General features: G+C 37.4%; 2 protein-coding genes and 1 pseudogene across 2 annotated transcripts; all 3 read right to left on the bottom strand.

The window, feature by feature from the left end:
* Positions 1 to 2,944: 2,944 nt before the first annotated feature.
* Positions 2,945 to 5,834, bottom strand: LOC147919957 (uncharacterized; annotated as a pseudogene).
* A 3,472-nt stretch (positions 5,835 to 9,306) lies between these two features.
* Positions 9,307 to 10,306, bottom strand: LOC147919958 (inhibitor of trypsin and hageman factor-like). The gene is made up of 3 exons (XM_087504182.1): positions 10,232 to 10,306; positions 10,072 to 10,138; positions 9,307 to 9,533 (listed from the first exon to the last, which is right to left on the bottom strand). Exons 1-3 carry the CDS (start codon positions 10,304 to 10,306, stop codon positions 9,325 to 9,327), a joined length of 351 nt encoding a protein of 116 aa, XP_087360308.1. The 3' UTR covers positions 9,307 to 9,324.
* A 1,670-nt stretch (positions 10,307 to 11,976) lies between these two features.
* On the bottom strand, positions 11,977 to 13,324 carry LOC147919959 (uncharacterized). The gene is made up of 2 exons (XM_087504183.1): positions 12,918 to 13,324; positions 11,977 to 12,619 (listed from the first exon to the last, which is right to left on the bottom strand). Exons 1-2 carry the CDS (start codon positions 13,322 to 13,324, stop codon positions 11,977 to 11,979), a joined length of 1,050 nt encoding a protein of 349 aa, XP_087360309.1.
* Positions 13,325 to 18,085: the final 4,761 nt, after the last annotated feature.

Below are 18,085 nucleotides of genomic sequence, written 5' to 3' on the forward strand. Positions count from 1 at the left end.
GAACTATCAATTTAGAATATCCCGTTTAAGATTTTCGGGTACAATTAAGGTTTTATTTGTTACTATTAATATATAAACTATCAACATGTAACCAATTAATATATGGATTAATCTATAACTTATGTAAAACCTATTTGTAACCATTTATAACCATTTATTAAAATTATAAAGTCTACCAAAACAATGTTGTGTACTTCCCTTTTATTAAAAAGGAGATACTTGGGTAATTAGGATACTTGTGTAAAATCTATAATCTATGTAAAACCTATTTGTAACAATTTATAACCATTTATTAAAATTATAAAGTCTACCAAAACAATGTTGTACTTCTCTTTTATTAAAAAAGAGATACATAAAATAAAAATGATTGCCAGCTACTTGAATATACACCAACACATAACCATACATACAAACAATATAAACATCTTGTTAATTACGCGAATTATTATCATCACATAAAAACATCCATAAACAAACATAAGTTATGTGTACAACACCATAAATATTCGAGGTTGGCCATAATCCGGTGTTGACTGTGTTGACCGGCGTTGACAATAAAAAAATAATCAAAATTTATTTTTTTCTTTTCTCCTAAAAGTAATATTTTTTTGTTTTTATGTATTTATGATAAATAAATAAAAAAGATAAATGATTTTTATAATGTGTTGTATATCTAGTAACTAATTTTGTTAATACAGAAAATATACCAAAAATAATATAATAAAACTATAACACCAAAATTTTATGTGTAGTATATTTTCTCATAAAATAATAACAAATATATACTTTTTCTTTTTAAAAATCATTTTTTATTTTGTATCTTAAAAGGTGGGGTTTTTAAATCTTTTTTTATTTTTACTTATTTATAAGATTATGTCATTTAAAATATATCCAAGACACTGCCAACTATTTCTTTGTTTTTAATAAGAAAAAGAAAGGAAAAAAATAATGAAATTTCTATTTATGTGTATGAAATACATATATCTAGAAGATAATTAAAAAACAAAAGTTAATTTTGTAAATTCAAAGAAATAGTTGGCAATGACTTGGATATATCTAATGTGGCTTAATTCGATTGGACATATGACTTGTACTTTATAGGATAAAGGATGTCATTTGAAATATATCTTTGATTTTACAAAACCAACCTTTAATTTTACAAAAATCAACTTTGTTTTTTAATTATCTTCTAGATATATGTCTTTCATGTAAATAAATAGAATTTTCATTTTTTTTCCTTTCTTTTTCTTATTAAAAACAAAGAAATAGTAAGCATTATCTTGGATATATTTCAAATGACATAATCTTACAAATAAGTAAAAAAAAAAAATATTTAAAACCCCCACCTTTTAAGATTCCAAATTAAAAATGATTTTTAAAAAGAAAAGATATATATTTGTTATTATTTTTTGAGAAAATTTACTACACATAAAATTTTGGTGGTATAGTTTTATTATATTGTTTTTGGTATATTTTCTGTATTAACAAAATTAGTTACTATATATACCAAATTATAAAAATCATTTTATCATTTTTATTTATTTATCAAAAATACATTAAAAAAAATAGGGGCATTTTCAAGAATACCCCTTTTCCTATGTCACTTTTCAAAAATAGCCTTTCATTGTGTCCATTCTGAAAAATACCCTTTTTAATATATAAAATGATTAAATTCTAAACCCTAAACCCTAAATACTAAATCCTACCTCCTTAAAACTACATACCCTAAATATAAAATTGAGAACCCAAACCTAAAAAAAATTCTAAAAATTAATTTAGCATATTGTAATTGTGTAAAAGAGGGTAAAATGAAAATGTTCAAAAAATGGTATTTTTGAAAAGGAGTATCTCAAAAAGAGTATTTATAACAAATTCTCATAAAATATTACTTTTAGGAAAAAAGAAAAATAAAAAAATTTTGAATATTTTTTTATGGTCAATGCCAATTAACATTGGTCAACACCAATTAATTCTGGTCAACATCGGTCAACATTGGTCAATGTTGGATTCCGGCCAACCTCGAATGTTTATGGTATTGTAATTATAGCCTATGTTTGTTTATGGATATCCTTATATGATGATAATAATTCATGTACTTAACAAGATATTTGTTATAAATATATTATATTATATGGATGTCTATTATCGGTTCATTAATATAAATCCTAAACCCTAATATTGTATCATATATATATTTGTATACTATGCAACAGATGAATAACATAGAGAACCATTTCCATAAAACCTCTGTTTATAACATATTATCAGCACGATAAGTAGCTGACAATCATTTTTCCTACGTAAAATCGAAAATACACCAAAATACACCATATTCACTTATGTTGTCAGGACTAGGTCACAAGTCATGTGGCTTTTTGCTAGACAATCCCCACATATATTATTAAAAATACCTTAAAATAGCAAATCAAAATCCATCGCTTTTTGAAATATATGTGGCCAAAATCTTTCCAAGTCATCAACAGTTTAATCAAATTGGAGCATTCCTTAATGAATGTGTACCCAATAAATTTCTACTAAAATAGTTACTGAGTAATATTTGGCTCAATTAGGTCGTTTCAAATATTTACAATAGCTTTGGTTTTTTTTTTTTTTTTTTTTCAATAGCTTTGGTTTTGGTTCGGTTAAAGAGCGTGAGTTCTATAGTTGAATGCTCAGAGCTCGCAGATGGGAACTCTTTTCGTTTACTTTTGGAAGAGTAAGCAAATCCCTAATAACATGTCTAAATATCTTCTCCAACAAGCTACCACAAAACAACCCAAAATTACAGAGTCATAAATACCTGCTCTCTGTAATAAAATTCAAGCTAACAAGCACCAACAGTAGAACAACTCTATCAAACAAACAAACAAGCAAGACCTAAGAACCTAGCACGCAAGCTAATTTAGTTCCTATTAGCGCCTTAAAACATATTGACTATCTGACTTTAGAAACTACCATTGTTTAATGGAGTCACAAAGGGTTCAATCTCAAGTTTAGGAACCTGAAGACCTACCCTTGAACCTGAAGATCCACCAATGGCTGATGGGCACGTTGCTTTAACAGAGCAATGAAGCACAGGTGGTGTAGAGCTTTCTTTTTGAAATACGAGTTTAGCAATAAGGTCCGCTGAAAGATCGATGTCAAGCTTATAACCCATGAGAGGATCTGCAATAAATTGCTCAGTCTCCCCTACAACAAGCCGCCACTCGTTCTTAACAAACACAATGCTAGTCGACTGTCTCAACTCTTTCTTCTTCAACTCAAGTTCGTTTACAGTATTCACTACTGATGTCCTAACCTCGATGCGTGTGTTTTCCTCTGACTTGATCTGGTTCCTTATCAAAACAAGCTCCTTTCTTTTGTCACATGCTTCAATCTATGCTGCTTTAATCTCTTTCTCCTTTTCTTCAAGTGCGTTGGTTTGTTTCTTCATCTGGTTTTCGAGTTTCCCCAAACATAAGCTTAGAACTTGAAGCTGGTTTTCATCAGACTTGACATGGTTCCTAAGTCAATCAACTTCCTTTTCTTTGTCACTTGACTCAATCTCAGCATCTTAAATCTTCCGCTGTATGTTCCCCAATTCCAAGCTCAAAGCTCGAAGCTTTTTTTCCTTTGTTTCCACTTCCTCAGATCTCTTTTCGATATCGGATTCAAGTATATCGATATGGTTCTGTAAACTCTTCAATATCACAGCCGAATTGGTTTTTGTCTTTCTCCAAGAATTTGCAAAATTTTCCGTCTTTTGGACTCACTGTTGAGTCTAGTAACAGTGAGTGTTAACTCATCCTCAACAAAAGTCTGCTCCTTCGCAACGAACAATGGCTTCAACAACAACAATTAACAGTGAATTTTTCCGGTTCCTAAATGACAAACAGAGTAAAAAAATAGACAAATGTGAGAAACTAAACTCTAAACGAAGAAATGACAAGAAATCGACATACCTATGAAAGTGTAAGAGCTATTGGTACAAAAACTAAATCAACAATTAACACAGGTGTTTTCTCAAAACTCTTTTTGATTAATAGAACATACGTTTACAATTCTTTCTTTAAAACTATTTTCTATCCTCTCAATCTCAAGTTCTTAGATCACAAGCTTGATCAAGAACCTCTCTCAAAAACCCCTCAGCCCTCTTTGAATTTTTAAGCTATTTTTCTTAAGCTTGAGATTCAATTGCTAGGAATTCTTAGAGGGAATATTCAACTTGTTTTTTCTAGGATTTGGTTATATTTAATATTTTAGGATTTTGAGAGATTTGAGTAAGATATTAGAACATTTGATGATTTGTTAGAGATTTTAATTTAACGAAAATGAAATAAGAATCTGTGAGATTTTGTTAAATGATTTTAGAATATACTGATCAAAACACACCATATGTCTTTTTTTTTTGATAAAATATAAATATTATTTTTTAATAAGAATAGATTTTTTTACAAGAGCTTGGCCTAGCAGTGGTAATGAAAAAAGGGAAGTACAAGATGCAGAGATTTACTCTTGAACCACTGTTGAAGAAGATTGTTAAAAGCATGGTGCTCTCTCTGAGCCAGAACTGTGTCCCTAATGTTCCTGTCAATTTGTTTGAAGATAGAGGAAACAATAGAGGAGATTTACTCGGGTTTCTCTATGAAGATTGCATGTACAAGAGAGCGCATTGGTGGTTATACCCCAAGAGTGAAGCCTTGATCTTGTTTGGGAGTCTATCCAAGGGAGAGATCCAGAAAGTGAAAGCCAATTTGGAAATGTTCTTATGAGCAAGGGAACCACCGTCCCCTCAGGAAAACCACCATCTCCCAGGAGAACCACCATCTCCTCTGCTGCTCTCATGGCCCACCACCCTTCAAGCTATCGGTATACAAGGAACCACCATCCCCTCAGGAGAACCACCATTTCCTTATGAGTTGTTCAGAACCCAGACTCATAAGGAGATGTATAAAACCTAGAGAAAACAAGTTTTGACGTCTCCAAGCACTTCCCGACACTTCCATAGTCCACGTAAGACAACGCAATGTCATGCTAACCTTCATCTACTTATTCCCAAATACCCCCATGACCACCACCAGGTCACAGTGGAACACCCTACCCTCAGGGTATTCTCCACACACTTTCCAAGAATAGCAAAGCTCTAACTCCCATAAAAACTTTCCATTTTTAGAAACCTTCTATTTATGGAAACTTTCCATTTATAAATTTCTCTAGCTATTTCCTTTCCCATATGACACACAAGTCAAAAATTCCATAAAAGAAACTCATCTCAATAAAACCTCAAAGTGCAGCAATTGTTCGTAATCCCAGAAATAAAAAACAAAGTAACCGACAAAAATAAAATAAAATAAAAGGTAAACTCCGGATCTGCTACTCGGTCCTCCCGTCACCCTATACGTGTAAACTCACGGTGCTCCTCCTGCCTGCGCTCCTGGTTTTACCCCTGGTCGAGCTTCCGCCACCGCCAACAGCTGCAACTTAGGACAGCGAGGTTTTACATGTCCCACCTCCCCACAGTGAAAGCACACTCGAAGATTCCCCTGCGGCTCATCTCTCTTAGGACAAGTTGCCAGCTAGTGATCCTTACTCCCTTATCCAAAGCATCCTCGACCGCCCTGGCTCGCCCTTGAAGTACCCTCCAGTTTCCTCTTTTGACCTAGCTTCGATTGAGTTTCACTCGTCTGAACTGCAGGACTAACCGTCACTGCCGGTGCCCTAATATCCTCCTCAATCTCTGCTGCAGTCTCCACCAGTTCTGCACGCGTACCATAACTCCGCCCTCTACAATGGACCCTCAAGTTCTCACGAAGGACCCTTATAAACCTCCTGATCTGAGCCTCCTCAAACTCCATCGCCCAACCCCCATCAACAGAAGTCGACTGAACTCTAAGTCCAGCTCCCGCACTGACCGAGTCCCCTAAGATAACTGAAGGAACTGCACCTCCAACCGGTCTAATGCCTCTTTAGGAAAACTTGCGGTTGAACTCCTCCACAAAGTCAGCCCAAGTCATCTCACTCTTCTCCTAGCAGCCATTGACCTCCACCACAACTGAGCATCCCCAATAAGGTTGTGGATCCCTATGTCCACCCAAAACTCCTCAGGACATTTGAGAGACTGGAAGTTACGTTCCACTCTCGTCCTCCACACATCCGCAACAGTAGGATCATCTCCCTCAGCATAGACATATAATGAGAATGAGCTCCCACATCCGCAGCCACTGGCTGCCGCTCCTCCGCCACCACTGGTGGCACTACCTGAGCCTGGGCCGGTGCCACTGCCAGCAACCGCTCCAACACTCGTGCTAACAAGTCCGCAAGATCAACGCTTCCTCCAGGGACTCCACCTGCTGGGACTCCTACGCCCGGAACCCTAGCATCACCGGTCACTCGAGCACCAACACCGTCCCTACCAGCCACACTCATGGATCCCTCCTCGAAGCCCTGCGACTCGCCAACACCCTCAACTGTCACACTCTTGTCCACAGTATCACTAACTTCTGGGCCACTGCCCCTACCACGACCACGTCCGCATCCACGACCAGCAACATCATTACCTCTAACCATCTGCACTACAATAACAGAAGGCTAAGCACACAATTCAAAACCGCACACAAAGCACACACAAATAAATTGACTAACTACTCATAATCAATTCCCATTCACAACATCATGCACCAAGAAACAGGAAAATAATTCAACCAATTAAATTCCTAAACCGCTCTAAACCTTCCACTCAACCATCATAGAACCTTAAGGGCTCTGATACCAAACTGAAACAACCCGACCTATTTTTTTAATAATAAATACAATATATAATTAAGCATCACATACTACTTAGCATCCCATACTACTTAATTAAACCAACCAAACCTCAATTCAACAATAAACCAACAACAACCAATATGCACAGCGGAAACATACCAACAACACAGAACCGACATATCATCAATACAATAACATTCCTAAGCATTCTATCCAACAACCTAACATAACTCTATCCAATGTTCCAACATAAACAATTTTACCAACAACACACAAATGAGACCCTAGATCATCCTCCTCCTCATCGCCATGATTCCAAGTCACATACCTGCACACCACAAACAACAATTGAGATGCATAAGTATTATCATAAATACTTAGTGAGGCAATCTTCCCATCTACTGGGTTATACACACAAGCAACTGAGAAAACAATGTTGTAACAATTAACAACCAAACACAAACAAACCAGGAAAACAAACATCAGCCGCTGCTGAACAGATTGGTGTCGACTGACACTACCTAAGTGTCGATTGACACTCCTCCTTTGGTGTCGATCGACACCTACTTGGTGTCGATCGACACCGACTCTGCAACGCGTTCTGCACGAAGCCAAAAGTCAAAGAACCACTTCCCAAATCCTCCAAATCATCTGAAACTCATCCAAAAGTCCTGGAAACACATGGGAACCACATCCCAAACACAAACCTACAAGAAAACACAACAAAAAACAACAAATCAAACAAAACAAAGGATTCTCAGGCTTAGATCAGCCATGGTCATGCACTCACCTCTTTGCAGGAAGATTCTGACTCAACAACGACGAATTCAACCCTTAGAAGCCTTCTCCTTTGTTCTTAGCACAAGATCTTCACTCCACAGCAACATATCTCTCAATTCACGCTAAGAATCTCCCAAAAAGTCTCCAAACTCTCAAGAACACTTTTCTCCCTCTAACTCTCTCTAAACAGCGACAAAACACTCCCCCAAAACCCTTTTCGTCAACTTTCTCTTTAAATGCATCGGTTAGGAGCATCAATTGAATCAAACTAAGCCAAAATGACAATTCAAATCAACCCGGGCGAACCAAAATTGATGGTGTCGATCGACACTCTTCTTGGTGTCGATCGACACCCATTCCCAAAATCCCCAATTTGGTTCGCGGATGTTACAATACTAAACAGGGTGTGTCATACAACATACTTTTTTCATATTCTAATGCTAACAGAAATTGACAATTTCCTTGTTCTTTTAGGAATAGGAAATTGTCCATCTTCTCTAAATTTCCTTTTTCCAAGCTTCTTAAAGTTTCTCTACAATCTTCAAGCTTCTAGACTTTTCTCCAACCTTCCAGCTCTTGCAATCTTCCTTATCGGTTGTAAATTAACCGCCATGACTTATTTCCATATTCTGGCTCTTCTTGATTCAATTGTATTACTTCTTGTCCTACTTACACCTAGGACATCAACTGTATTATATGTTTACATCTTCAACCTAGAAGCTAAAACGTCAAAAAGAACAAAAACCAAAACTTTAGGGAGATATCAAACAATGTCACCAAAGTGAATATCTTAAGAACAATTCTTGAAAAACCCTAACTTCTTGAAAGAAAGTAGGGGACTTTTAAACAAAATTGACGAAAATATAGATGAAACAGGAAGATCAAAGGAGACGTACAAAGGAGAAAATTACTGAATTGAGCAGTGGCAACTTTCGCGTGTAGAGTGTGAGTCTGAGTGTACGGATTACTAAAAGAAGACTGTCGAAAAAAAAGATAAAAGAGAAGACTGAAGATGTTAATATTTTGGTTAACTATTTTAAAACATGGTAATATGTCTTTCACCTCAAGAAAAATTTGTAAACTTTCCATTTGATTGAAAATCCACTTTATAAAACATGGCATTGTTTTGTAAGAAATTAGTCAAATTACATCACATTACTATTAGTTTTAAGACCATTTAGAAAAAAAAAATCCATTAAGAAAAAAATATAAATTAAGTTTTAAGCTAATAATTTTTTTAATAAGTTTTAGTTTCCAAGAGAGAATAATTCATTTTCTCTCGCTTCTAACTTTTGAAAAATATTTTTAAAAGAACTTTTAATTTTTAAAAATTGAAGTTAGTTAATAATCTTGAAAAAACATCAGCTTGTGTTGTAGCATGAGATATCTCCTAACTGTTATATAATACACCGTAATTACTCTTTTTAGAATTGGAGATTTGGACAAGAACTGTTTTTTTTTAAGTTTTCTTATATGAAAATCTATTTTTTAAAATATATATTTTATGCTAGATAAGAGGCAAATATTAGTATTTAAATTTTTATGTATTTTATTAATAGTAAAAGTATATGCATTTACTTTTAAAATTTTAATATAATATGGAACATTTAAATTGTTGAAGCTCTTAAATTTATAGAAAATATATAACCCTTAACGAGACAAGATTTATAAAGTAGCTCTTAAATTTCATTTTATTATTCATGAGAACAGTTAAAGAAGTACAACATACTTCAAAAATTATTGAAGCTCAAGATGAAAAACTTGAGTTATGAAAAGAACAACAACAAAATAGTAGTAGACTCATCCAACGATTGGACGGTTTAGGACAGGACCATTGGGACAATCGTCGGCTGGAACATAGAGAACGACACGGTTGCAACAATTGATGGATGGTAGATAAACACCTTGAGGGTATATGAAAGCTGTCACACGTGGATTGTCACTTTCTATTGTTGCCTTTGCTTGAAGTCCACTCACTCCTTTTAGCTCTGGCCACTCCACTTTCAATCCTACAAAGGTTTAGTCGTTCGTATTAATATTATACATGGTTAATGGTTTTCAAGTTTTCAAAAAAAAAAACGTGTTTGGTTAGGTTTTTTTAAAAACGTGTTTGGTTTCGGATTGAATTTTTAACTTTTTTTTTTGAATAGTCCACTCCACCGTAGTTTCGATCAAAACAAGTTAATTTATGTCGGTTTTTGTGGAATCCAATGCAAAGGAAAAAGTGGAATTGTAAATTAATTTAGAAAAAGTAACAAGGATGTACTTAATCAAATCTATTTTTTTCAAATATAAATCGGAACATTATTGAAACTCATGAATTGACTACACTCGGTTTCATCTTTAGTTCTTCTTTTTTTTTTTTTTTTCTTCTGAAGTGAACTCATGCATTGAAACACGATTTAGTATGGTTGACAGCTTGACATACAAACTTGGTATTCAAATGAAAAAAAAAAAAAAAAAATCAAACTCGAGTTTGAGCACGATTCGCAACTCAATCCACGTTATGATATGTAGCAAACTAAAAACGTTATAGATGAACATTACCTGGGAATTGAGATTGGCATCCACTGCCTGAGCAGTTACATAACTCACACCTGGGACCAAGGAACACCTGTTTGACATTTTGTGTGTTTCTCTTTCGTCAGATGTTACTTAACAAGAAGATTGATAATCTTTCAAATGGTATTATATATTTCCGTGTTACGTATTGATCAACATATATAGCAAATATGTAGTACGTATTACGTAGTACGTTATCGAGAGACAAGAGGGATTTCATGACCAGAGTTAATGAAAAAACGGTAATATATAAATTTTTATAAATGAAACGACAATTCATAAGTTAAAGTCAAAGCTATAAAGATAGTCTCAACATAAAATATATATTAAAGTTTGATAGCTTAAATAATACTAATAAACTAATAATTATCAATAAGTAACTCATTTTCTAACATAAGTAAATATAACATCAACGTACTTTAGTAGTATTTATGAAAACTACTACTGTATACTATATATAATTTTACTATGATCTTCAATACAAGCAAACATTAATTCTTTGAAAACACTTCAATCTTTTTTTGGAATATCTTTTATATTTTTATGCAAACTATTTCTTGTTGAATCTTTATGCATTGCTATTAGCCCTGAGACGGAGCCGGATATCCGGTCTTTTTAGGCATATCCAGATCCGAATCCGAATCCGGCGGATATACAATTATGTTATCCGAATCCGGCTCCGTTATTTCGGATATCCGGTCGGCGGATACCCGACTAAAACTATAATATCCGCAGATATCCGTCAAAGTATCCGGTTCAAAAAAAACTGGGCCTTCAAACATATATTAAGGCCCATTCAAAGAAAGTAAAAAGAAAGAGTAAAGACAGACTTATTTATAGATGCATTTAAGTGTGAAAAGTTGTCTCCCAAGCGATGTGGGATAAAGCTAAAAGGAAAAGACAAAAAATATTGAATCCCACATCGCCCAACACTTAATATTTACTCCCCCAGCCCTCCTATATATATGTGTTTTATACTCAAAGGTCAAGTTATTTTAGGGTGAGTGAATAAGCCGGATTTCCGGATATCCGGTTGGTCAAAACTATCTTATCCGGATCCGTATCCGGTTTAGACGGATTTGAATTTTAGTTATCCGAATCCGTATCCGGTTGGACCGGATATCCGGTTTTCGGAGCGGATTGGACCGGATACCAGAGCGGATACCGGATATTGGATATTAAGTCCCAAGGTTAATCGCTATAAAATTTATACAAAAAATCAGGATGCTATTGATATATATGTTTTTTTTTATATAATACAAAGTTTCTGCTTTTTTGTATCTTCTCTTTTTTTTGTTAAAGGATTTTCATAAATATATAAAAGATCAAGTTTACAAAATAAAACTAATACAAACAAAGAAAATAGAACGAAGACTAACTATTGATATATATGTTTTTTATATAATACAAAGTTTCTGCTTTTTTGTATCTTCTCTTTTTTTTTAAAGGATTTTCATAAATATATAAAAGATCAAGTTTACAAAATAAAGCTAATACAAATAAAGAAAATAGAACGAAGACTAGCAACAACTAGAATGGTGAAGGATTTAAAACAAACACAGACTGAAGAAAGTAAGGAGAAACAAAGCCTGATGCTTGTTAAGAAAATAATTGATCCAACAGTGACGAAGAGAGATCCCTCGCTTCAAACCCAATTGCAACATAGAACTACATTCATGGTGGAAATGATGCTTGTTGCTACTGAAACTGGAGAGACTGAAAGACCTTCATGGAATCATCGATTTCTCTCTCTCCACAGTTCATAGATTGTACCTTGCCAACCTTGAAGGAGAGCAAGTTTTGTATGCTTTGATGCTGAAACTGTTGGCAACCAAAGAAGTATCTGATCCCAAAGTAGCGGAGGAGATGATATCTTAAGTCTTTGTGTTATCAGACTCCATACTTCAGCCGAAAAGGCACATTCGAAAAAAGATGATTTCGAGATTCATGTGCCAAACCACAAAGAAGACAGTCTAACTCAATATCAACTCCCCAAGTAGACAAACGATCAAGAGTTGGGTTGCGATTAAGTATCAATAGCCATGAATTTATATCATGCTTTGGAATGACAGCTTTGTGCCACACAAGAGGAGCCCAAGATTTTACTTGATTTGAAAACCTAACAACATTCCACACAACTTTAGAAGAGAAAGATTGTTTCATACCATTTATTGCCCAAACTGGAAAATCACTTGTTGATGACATAGTAATGGTAGAGATAAATGTGTGGAGAAGAACTTGTCTCTCTGATCTGGCACTAGGAAGAGACCATCCATTCTCATTTCTCAACTCAGCGACAGTTGAAAACAAAGGGATCCCTAAATGACTAGGGCCATCTGAATCAAGGAAATTGTAAAGAGATCCAAAAGGAGTCCATGGATCCCACCAGAAGAAAGTTGAATCACCATTTCCAATATGGATACTGAGAAAAGTAAGAGCTTTGGAATGAAGCTTAAGTAATTTTCTAAAGTTCCAAGAATAAGAAGCATTCTTTTCATTGAGCGCCCACAAAGGAGATTTAGAAAGATACTTACTATTTATCCAGGCCACCCAAAAAGAACCAGCTCTAAAAAACAGCATCCAAAAAAGTTTCAAAGCACATGTTTCGTTCCAACTGCTAATGTGCCTCAAACCAATCCAACCTTCTGATTTAGGGAAGCAAATGTTAAACCAAGACACTTTTGCACCAGGGGGAGTGTCTACCTTTCCGTGCCAAAGTAAGGAGCTACATAGACTATTAATCTTTCTAATAACCTTCTTAGGGAGGAAGAAAGCACTAGTCCAAAACCCTATAATTCCGGAGATAACTGAAGATAAGAGAGTTAGCCTACCAGCTAAACTCATAAGTCCAAGCATTCAGCTTCTTCCGAATTTGAGATAGAAAAGGATCACAATCTTTAACTGAAAGCTTTTTGGAACATAGGGGAAGACCTAAGTACCAGACTGGAAGAGTGGAAGAAGTCAAATTGAAAACAGTCTTCAACCGGTTCAAGGTATCCTCACTTACACCAGAACAAAACAAGGAGGTCTTCTCAATATTCATTTTCAAACCTGAGATTTCCTCAAACTTTGCAAAAACAGACATAACTCCTCTTAAAGAATGCTCAGATCCCTCTAAGAAGATTAATAAATCATCGGCAAAGCATACATGCGTAAGCTGAAGATCCTCACACCCAGGGTGGTACTTGAAAGATCCTTCTAGTGCAGCTTTATTCAACATTAAGGATAACACATTCATTATCATAACAAACATAATTGGGGATAAAGGATCCCCTTGGCGCAGACCCGTCCTACCTTTAAAAAAGCCTAAAGTAACCCCATTTATACTAACACTGAAAAACAGAGAACACACACAAGCTCTGATCCAATTAATGAAAATAAGAGGAACCTTATAAGCCTGAAGAGAATCGAGAAGAAAGTCTCATCTAACTGAATCAAAAGCTTTTGAGATGTCAACTTTGAGTGTGATTTTTTCTCTGCCAGAATTAAGATGATAGCCTTGCATAACTACTGAAGCAAGAAGCACATTCTCTATTATTAGCCTGTTCTTGACAAATGCAGTTTGGTTTGCAAGTATAAGGTCAGGAAGCAGACTCTTTAATCTGTCTAGCAAGAGACGATATATGAGCTTGTAAACTGTTTTAAGACAAGAGATGGGTCGGAAATCCTTCAATTCAACAGCCCCTGGCCACTTTGGAATTAGGATAAGAGATGTAGAATTTAAGGCAGATGGGATAAAGGATTCCTGAAAGAACTGGAGCACACTCAATGTTAATTCGTTCCCAATAATAGTCCATGTAGCCTTGAAGAACTCTACTGGAAAACCATCTTGCCCTGGTGTTTTGTTGAGAGGCAATTTGAGAAGACAAGCTCTGATAGCTACAGCAGAGAAAAGAGAGGAGAGAGAAGATTGCTGCTCAATCAAACAAGTTGTATGGATTAAAGAACTAAGGAGCTCAGGTAAATGAGGACAAAACCTGCCTCTAACTGAACGAAGGATCCCAGCAAAATAGCCGATAGCTAGATCATGAGTTTCTTGGAGAGATGAAGTGAAAGATCCATCCGGTTTCAACAGAAACTTTATGGAATTACTTGCATTCCTAGCTGCAGTAACCTTATGAAAAAAGGAAGTATAAAAATCACCTTCACCCAACCATCTTAGACGAGACTTTTGTCTGAAAAAACTCTCCTCCGCAAGACTAAGATGCAACCACCCCTCTAAAGCTAATTTTTCATTCTGAATATTGGTCTGAGAAGGGACATTCAAAGCTAATAGCTGAAGATCATTAAGCTTGGAGTGAGCCTCAACAACTCGCTTTTCTAAACCACTAAAATTGTTCTTCATTAAATCTTTCATAGGCTTTTTCATATGTTTCAGCTTGAAACAGAAGTCTTTGAGGGTAAAGACTGAAATACCAACATGTGTCCAAGCTTCCATAACAGAATCCAGAAAACTTCGATGCTTTGTTAGAAGTGAAAAAAATTTAAATGGCATAGTCCCATAAGACGGAGGAGGCGTGACAATCTTTATATGACCAGGTGTGTGATCAGAGAACTCAGGGGCTTGAAAGGTACAAAACTAGAAGGGAACCTTAGCAGCCAACAACCATTCACCAAACATCTATCTAGTTTTTTCCCAGTCGGATCTCTTGATCTTTTGTTCGTCCAAGTAAATTTAGGTCCACTAAAGGGAAGATCAAAGAGACCTAAATCAGCTAAACAGTCTCCAAGCATACGCATACCTCTTGTAGAGCTGACCATAAAAATATTTGAGGTTTCTCTTGGACTAAGAATCTCATTGAAATCCCCATTTATCATCCACGGCGTGTTTGCTAAACAGAGAGATGTGTATCTATCATGAAGTGAACTCCAAAGCTTTTTCTTTTCCTCTTCCTCAGTTGATGCATAAACTGCTGTGTAAATAATAACAGACCCATCCTCCAAAGAAACCTCACAAGTAATTGACTGAAGGTCAACAAAAAGAACTCTTGCTTTAGTCAGAGCTTTGAAAATGATCCAAATCTTACCTAACTCCGAGAACTGGTAATTAGACAAAAGGGACCACTCCGGACCAAAAACTGACATAAGAAAATCCTTACTAGCTTCTTTAACATGTGTCTCCAACAAAGCTCCAAAAGTGATTGTACGACTACTAAACCAGTTACAAAGAGGTCAATGCTTTAAAAAATCATTAAGACCTCGCACATTCCAAAAAAAGTTGTCTGACATATACACAGATTATTGAGTGTGACGCTTCCCTCTTTGCAGGGAGAGAATGCCACCTTGAGCAGGTGAGATTTGGTCATACCTCTTTCTCTTAGATTTCTTGTCTTTGGAGGAGGTTGAAGAGGCAGAAGACCCATAGAGAACCAGAGAAGAAGACGACTCACCCAACACCATAGCGTTATCCTCAACTGATAAAAGCTCAAAAAGGTTTGAGATGGAAGTATCAGGTTGAACCACTGAGACTAAAGGCGAGGAGAGGATAGGTGATGTGACCAAAGGTCGCAAATGCGGAACGATCGGAGGAAGCGTCTTCGGACAAAACGTGGCACGCGAAACTTTCCTCGGACAAGGTTTGAGATTTCGAATCTAGAGACGATTCAAACGAGAGAATCGGAAAATGGCGAGATTCCAATGAGCCGTTTGAGAGAACGGTCGTGTAGCCTCTATCGGATCAAACGGATGCGGTACGGACGGATGGATGCGGAAACGACTAAGAGTGGTTACGGTGAGATGCGAAGATGAAAGCGATATGGAGATGAGTCGATGGAGAACGAAGGATGAATCGAGTTAACGACACGAGACGTTTGGCTCTCCTCTCGATACGGCCAAGCTAACGACGTCAAACCCGGTTTGGAGTCGTTAGGGTTCTTCCTTGGGAAAATCCCGGATTGAACTAGAGAAAGGATTGAGACAAGATCAAAGAATCTCTCTTTGAGAAAAGTCTTATTTTCATTCAAGTCTAAGGAGAACAAAGAGCTAAGAGAGGGTTTAAATACTTAGGTCAAGAGAGGGCTTAGGGACACGTGGATTCATATTGATCCGCACAGTTGTCCTTAGACGTGTTCTCCTTGTAAATGGAACACGTCGCCTCTTAAGACTTTCAACTTAAAACTCTCAACGTTCTAAAAGGAATATTCCAAAGTTCGAAATTAAACCAAAAGACAAAAGGAAGAAAGATCCACCTTTGGCCTTGACGCGGGAAACGCCTTAGCCTTAGAACATTTTGCACCAAGCTCAATGCCTCGTTAAAACCTTCTCCGGTAAACCCAATGGGAAAAACCTGGAGTAAGGAAAAAGAGTACAAATCCTTGCTTAAGTGACTTTGTTGTCTTCACTCTTGGGTAAGAGTGAAGACCAAACGAACTGAACCTTCGAGGTCTTCATCGGTCGGTTGATGTTGGACGAATGATCGAACGAAGAGGTTGATCCGCTGCTTGGCCGCCTTTGCTGAGCTCCTTGATCGAGTCATGGCTCCTGGGAGGATCGCTGGTGCCTTGGCCGCGTTCGAGGTAGGCGTCTTGGCCGCGTCCGGTGCGTCTTGGTCAGGCGTCTCGGTCGCGTCCACCGTGTCTTGGTCGTCTTGGTCGAGCTCCCGTCCTACGATCACATCATTCCCTCCCCCTTGAAAAGGTTTTGTCCCCAAAACATCCTCGTCGTCACCTACATCAAATGGGACGAGATCAGTAACATTAAAGGAGGTAGATGTACCAAACTCACCTGGAAGCTCGAGTCGGTAGGCATTGTCATTAATCTTCTCGACGACTCGGAAAGGACCGTCTCCACGCGGGCTGAGTTTATCCTTTTGCTTCTGCTGGAACCTCTCTGGCCTTAAGTGCAACCAAACCCAGTCGCCAGGCTTGGACAACATCGGTTTGCGTCCGCGGTTGAGTAAGCGCGCATACTGCTCGTTCCTTCGCTCTATGTTCGCTCGAACCTCCTCGTGTAACGCCTTGACTAGCTCTGCTCTTGCGGCTCCGTCCTGGTTCTCGGCTTCGTTTGGTGGTAACGGTAGAAGGTCCAATGGCGTGAGTGGCTTGAAGCCATATGCGACTTTGAAAGGAGACTTCTTCGTAGACGAGTGCACCGCCTGATTGTATGCGAACTCGATAATAGGGATGCATTCAAGCTAGGAGCCCTTGTTACTTACGATTGCTGTGTGAAGTAAGGCGCCTATTGAACGGTTAACAACCTCCATTTGGCCGTCGGTCTGCGGGTGAGCGGCGGTGGAGTAGAGGAACTTTGTTCCTAGTTTCCTCCAGATGGTGCGCCAGAAGTGACCAAGAAACTTGGGATCTCGGTCGGATATAATGGTGCAGGGTACGCCGTGTAGCCTGATCTCTTAACTAAAGAACAGATTCGCTAGTTGCATAGTGTCATTGTTCTTGTTGCACGGTATGAAGTGAACCATCTTCGAAAACCTGTCCACAACAACTATGATGTTATCCTTATGCGCCAAGAGAGGTAGGCCGAGGATGAAATCCATTGAAAAATCGATCCAAGGCGATGTGGACACTGGCAAAGGCATGTAGAGGCCGTGAAGGTGTGTTGTCGACTTGGAAGTACGACACACGATGCAACGACCGCAATGCTTCTCCACCATACTGCGCATTTTTGGCCAGTAGAAGTGCTCTCGAAGCACGGCCAATGTCTTAGTGATGCCGAAGTGACCTGATAAGCCTCCGCTATGGGCTTCTCGCACAAGCAACTCTCGGATAGAACCATTTGGTATACATAGCCGTCGCCCTCTGAACAGGAACCCCTCATGAAGATAGAATTCGGTGTAAATTCCCTTCCCATGGTTCTGGAAACAGTCACCAAACTCAGCGTCTCCAGCGTATGCATCCTTGATGCTTTCAAAGCCCAACACACAAGCGTCCATGGTGGTGATGAGAGCGTGCCTTCTTGACAAAGCATCGGCCACCACGTTTTCCTTCCCCCTTCTTGTATTTGATGACGTAAGGGAATGACTCTATGAACTCCAACCACTTCGCGT

This window comes from Camelina sativa, chromosome 20 (assembly GCF_030686135.1).
Source record: "Camelina sativa cultivar CO46 ecotype springtype chromosome 20, ASM3068613v1".
Classification (NCBI taxonomy): Eukaryota; Viridiplantae; Streptophyta; class Magnoliopsida; order Brassicales; family Brassicaceae; genus Camelina; species Camelina sativa.

Excerpts from the sequence above, each read along its gene's own strand:
- LOC147919958 (XM_087504182.1), bottom strand. The coding sequence starts at position 10,306 with ATGAAATCCCTCTTGTCTCTCGATAACGTACTACGTAATACGTACTAC. Across the intron at positions 10,139-10,231 it reads CTATATATGTTGATCAATAC|GTGTTCCTTGGTCCCAGGTG; the intron begins GTAACACGGAAA and ends AATGTCAAACAG. Across the intron at positions 9,534-10,071 it reads ATGCCAATCTCAATTCCCAG|GATTGAAAGTGGAGTGGCCA; the intron begins GTAATGTTCATC and ends AAACCTTTGTAG.
- LOC147919959 (XM_087504183.1), bottom strand. The coding sequence starts at position 13,324 with ATGAATGTGTTATCCTTAATGTTGAATAAAGCTGCACTAGAAGGATCT. Across the intron at positions 12,620-12,917 it reads TGGACTTATGAGTTTAGCTG|TAAGTATCTTTCTAAATCTC; the intron begins GTAGGCTAACTC and ends CTGGATAAATAG.